This window comes from Ipomoea nil, unplaced genomic scaffold (assembly GCF_001879475.1).
Source record: "Ipomoea nil cultivar Tokyo-kokei standard unplaced genomic scaffold, Asagao_1.1 scaffold0642, whole genome shotgun sequence".
In the NCBI taxonomy this organism is placed as follows: Eukaryota; Viridiplantae; Streptophyta; class Magnoliopsida; order Solanales; family Convolvulaceae; genus Ipomoea; species Ipomoea nil.
In genome coordinates, this window is record NW_017617070.1 from 6,490,683 (window position 1) to 6,496,127 (window position 5,445).

The 5,445-nt window shown below is 33.7% G+C and overlaps 1 protein-coding gene across 1 annotated transcript; it reads left to right on the top strand.

Annotated features, from left to right (window-relative positions):
• Window positions 1-692: 692 nt before the first annotated feature.
• LOC109174486 lies at window positions 693-1,760 on the top strand. The gene is made up of 3 exons (XM_019323720.1): window positions 693-875; window positions 986-1,263; window positions 1,412-1,760. The coding sequence occupies exons 1-3, from the start codon at window positions 693-695 to the stop codon at window positions 1,758-1,760; spliced, it is 810 nt and encodes a 269-aa protein (XP_019179265.1).
• Window positions 1,761-5,445: the final 3,685 nt, after the last annotated feature.

The following is a 5,445-nucleotide window of genomic DNA, read 5'->3' on the forward strand; positions in this document are numbered from 1 at the left end:
TATGTCCCTATTTATATATCTAAGAGTCCTAATTAGGGTCTGAATGGTATGGGTTTGCTAATTCTATTTCTTATAGGACTAAGGGGTTGGTTTAGGGATAAGGGTCCATGGTCTATGGACTATGGTGGACCCTTCTTAGTTAATTAATGGAATTTAATTCTCTTTTTAGGGTAAGTAATTAAATAATTAGTTTGGGTTAGAGGCCGTAACACGGGGTGTTACACCCAGGCTCCTAACTATGGGAAGTATTTAGGTCCCCCATCCTTTGTGGAAGAAATAAGAAAGTTGTTTTTGCATATGTTGAGGACAAAGTTAAGCAGATTATTGGCTCCTAGAATAAGAAACTTCTCTCTCAGGCTGGTAAGGAGGTTCTCTTGAAAATTGTGGCCTAATCTATGCCTACTTTTTCTATGAGTGTCTTTTTGCTTCCTGCTTCTGTTTTCTTATCAATTGAGAGGACCATGAACATGTATTGGTGAGGTTCTGGAAATAATAGGGGGATTCATTGGAAGGCATGTGATAGGCTCTATATTCCTAAGAAATTTAGGGGTCTGGGCTTTAAAGATTTTTGTGCTTTTAATTTGGCTATGTTAGGAAAGCAAGCCTGGCGTTTCTTGACTGTTCTTAACTCGTTAGTGGCCAGGGTGTATAAGGCTAGGTATTTCCCCAAATCCTTATTCTATGATGCAAATATGGGTAATTGTCCGAGTTATTGCTGGCGTAGTATTATGGCTGCTCATGGTTTGGTTTGTGGAGGTGTAAGAAGGAGAATTAGTGATGGTAAAGCTACTTTAATTTGTGGACATCCTTGGCTCCCTGATGAGCCAAGTCCATTAATTCAAACTGCTATGCCTGATGAGTTGAGTGGTGCATTGGTTTTTGGATTAATTGACCAAGAAACTAAGACATGGGATCCACATATTCTATCTGTATATTCAAGCTCCCCGTCAGTGTAGATTATGTTGATTCTTGGTTTTGGTATAAGGACCCAAGGGGTTGCTACACAGTCAAAAGTGGGTATAGACACATTATTGGTAATGAGGATGTCCTGGGGTTTTTTGATAAATGGATCTCCATTTGGAAGCTACATGTTCCTCATAAATGGAAACATTTTCGCTGGAGAGCTCTTAATGATATCCTCCTCACCACTTTGAATTTGGTTATAAAGATAGTTGATGTGGATCTTAAATGCCCAAAATGTGGTCTAGTTCATGAGAATGTCATGGATGCTTTGATATTGTGTGATTACTCTCAACTTGTTTGGCATGTGTGATATTGTGTGAATACTCTCAACTTGTTTGGCATGTGTGTTACATTCCAATCACAATTATTCTACCTGAAACCATCCCTATATGGCTGCGGAATGTCATGTGTTCTATGTCTAAGGATAATATTGATCTTGTGGTGGTAGTGTTATTGGAGGGTCAGAAATCAAGCTGTCTGGGAGTAACATTACCGTCACCGAATGCAGGAGGAGAGCAGCCGTGTCGCTGCTAAACTGGAAGCACGCGAATGGACGAACCCAGCAGTCGTCCCCCACCGATGTGCTACCTCAGTCTTCAGGCCGTCCAAAATGCTTCTTCGATGCGGGATTCAGGCCGGCGTCGGGGTCAGCGTCATACGCGGCTGTGTTGTTGGCGCATGATGGGAGCTTCTTAGCAGCATGCAGTGGATTGCTTGCGGATTGTTTTTCACCTTTGATGGCGGAGGCCCTTGCTTGTAAGGAAGTGTTATCTTGGCTTAAGGATCGGGTGTATTAGCCGTAGACTTATTCACAGATTGTTCTGAGCTCCGTAGCAGTCTGTTCACATGCCGGTCTTGTCTTATGTTGGGATCACCATTGATCAGTGTAGGGCAACTATGTCCACGTTTGACTATTGCTTTATTAGCTTAGTTTCTAGAGCTTTAAATTTCCATGCTCATACTCTTGCTTTAGCAGCCTATGCTCAAGTTAGCTCGTTGTAATAGGGCTCTGTCCCTCCTGACTCTATTGTTGCTTTCATTCATTAATATATTGCAGCTTTATTCCTCAAAAAAAAAAAAAAAAAAAAAAAAAAAAAAAAAAACTTATTGCATGTAAAATGATATTTAAGGGTATGAGTATATTGTGTTATTTTATTTTTTAAATATAACAAAATATATAAACTCTTATTCGATAAATAATTATAAAATTTAAATCAACATCTATACTTTTTCTAAGGACATAAGTTAATTATTTTAGTTTATTTAACTATTATTAAATTATATTTAAAAATCTATTATTAAATTATTTTTAATTTTAATAATTTGAAATTTAAAATTATTTTTGCTGTAAAAATTATTATTATTATTATTATTATTATTATTATTATTATTATTATTATTATTATTATTATTATTATTATTATTATTATTTGTCAAACCCACAACCCATTTAAAAGCAAATTCTTAACCAATATTTTTCTTTGCCCCAAATCATCCCAAAGAAAGCGGCTAGAAATCAATGCAAAGAAAACGACGAGAAACAGAGGATAAAGATATGGTGATTGGAGATGGATATGGCTCGGGTTAGTCTTTTCCAATTTTGTTGTTGTAGTTCTTTTTCTTTTTTTTTAAAAAAAAAAATCTGGATGATGATGACTTCGGCGCGAGTAGCGGTGATCGGTGTGAAGGACGGTGGATGGAGAAGGCATTGATGGTGGGGGGAGAAAGCGTGGGAAAACAGATGAACCAGGGACAGATGAGTATGATGAAAGAGAGAATGATGTTAGATGAAAGGGAAAATTTAATGTTAGAGATGATGGATTACAAAGGATAAATTAGTCAATTTCAAAATTAATTCCAAGCAGTTGAAGAAGAAACACTACATTCACTAGCTTTTTTGTTTTTAGCTGATTCACTCAATTATCCAATGCCAATCAGTCATTTACCAAACACTCCAAAAAAGCTTATTAATGAGTCAAACAACTAAACTTGGTCAAACCAGCCAATTTTTTGCTGATCAACCGGTAACCAAACACCCTCAAGAAATCAAGCTGAGACCCGGTTAATATGATGTCATCAACATATGATTAGATGAAGTACTAGTATTATTGTTTGCATGTGCTGCTCAATTAGTTTATTAGCTTGATTATAAATTCTACAATAATATATAAGAGTTTCTAAATGTGATTTAAGGGGTAGTCTTGTCTTTTCGTTTTCTACTCTCCTAAAAAAACTTTGCACATCTCCAACATACTAAAGTTTTCTTCCTCTAACAATTTTGTGTTTGTGTGTGTGTGTGTTTTTTGGGTTAGAAATTTAAAAAAAAAAAAATTGTGTTATAACTTAATTATAAGGTACAAAAGTAGGAATTACAAATGAATAATACTAGGTTCCCTTACCCCCTCCTAAAAACTTCATTCCCTCCCAAATGTAGTACAATTTAATTAGATTATTTAATATTTTATTAAAAGTGTGTCGCGTCAGCCAGGCCAATTCATGGCACTCAATGAATATAAGTTACATCATGGAGGAAAATTATTAAGGAAATTTTAGAAAGCTAAGGGTAAATATAACATTTTCCTTTACAAAAATGACAAAAACATTCATTACAAAGTTTATAGTGGAATAACACAAATTTATAACAATAAGGCATTGAAAAAGGGAAATGTTCCCCCTACAAAAACCACACATTTAGGGGAGTGTAGCAAGCTAAGGTCCAAAATAAGGCATTGAAGTGGGTAGAGTACATAAGCTTAATTACATGCATAACTTCATTTTCTTTTCTTAAACAAACTAAATAAGCCAACTAATCGATTTGACACAGATCAGAGCAGGGCCGATTTTTTTTTTTTTTTTTTTTTTTTGTGGCCCTGTTCGGGTAAATAAATGAGACCCTACCAAAATCAAAATCTTTAAAGCTAATACCGTAATTTTTTTTTTTAATCTATACTATTCTAATCGAATATCAACCGAGGGAAAGCATATTCGGGGAGATCGTTTCTCTCTTATGTAGAAACGGTCCCACATGTCTGTTTCTGCTCATATGAAAATTTTCAGTAGTGTTCTGCATTGATACGTATTCACACGTATTTGAATGAATATTTAACAAATTTTGAAAGGATTAAAGAAATAGTAACAATTTTATTGTCTAAATATATAATAAAACAAATTTATCCATGCATTACACGCGCACTGCACGGATAATTGGACAATTATTTGCTAGAATTCAAGCAAGGATAACATCAAAAAACATAATTGATACAACACATTTCATCAATTGCACTGTATAATATTCGTTGTTATGATTTATGTTTGTATATTGATCAAAATATTCTTAAAGATTATAACAAATTTATTCCGTGCAACGCACGTGTAATAATAATAATAATAATAATAATAATAATAATAAGAAGAAGGTGGTAAAATGTTATTGTGCACAAAGAAAAAGCCAAAAAACATATTATGGAATAAATTGTAATTATAATAATAATAATAATAATAATAATAATAATAATAATAATAATAATAATAATAATAATAATAATAATAATAATAGTATTATGGAATAAATTACAATTATAACAATAACAATAGTGTGCACAAGTTTTAAACTTTAGACCTTAAAGTTGATATACAATAAACACATGTTCCTAACATTTCTTCATGGAGCCTTTTAATTTTAATTGAAAACTTTTAATTTTTATTTCTAGACTAACTACGTAAAAATGAAATATTGGGCTTCTAAAATTTGAGGCCCTTCTAAAATTTGGGGCCTGTGCGATAGCCCAGCTTGCACAGCTCAAAATCCGAGCCTGGATCAGAGATGAACTGAATTTGTAAGAGAATATATATATATATATATATATATATATATATATATATATATATATATATATATATATATGTATATGTTAATAATGGGGGTGTGAGACGTGGGGAAAAAGACTAGAATGTGTAGAATGGGCTTCGAATTTGCCAAAATGTGTGTTGACTTTTTTTTTTTGACAGAAATATGCAAAACTCTATTGCGAGTTGCGTTTTTGAAGGTATAGTATCCGTATTTTTTTTCGTTAAATACGTAAAAGCAACTGGTAGTTGCGTTTTCCGTATTGAATACGAAAAACGCATCTCCCAGTTGCGTTTTCACAATACGTATGGAATACGTTAAAACGCAATTGGGAGATGCGTTTTACGTATTATACTTTTAAATACGTAAAACGCAAGACCCAACTGCGTTGCCTTTACCGGCGTATATCACCGGAGAATTTTACAAAAACGCAAGAACGAATTGCGTTTTTTGATCTTTTAACGGTACAATGCACGCTCTTTTAATTTCCTCATTCAACTCTGCTTCTTCTTTTTGTTCTTCAATTTATTCTGTTTTTCTATCTTCGGTTGTGCTTTCAACAGGCCATGGAGGATCAAAACTTCAGCGTCATATATGAAGAGGTAAAACTCTCACTCTTTCAGTTGTTCTGAAGT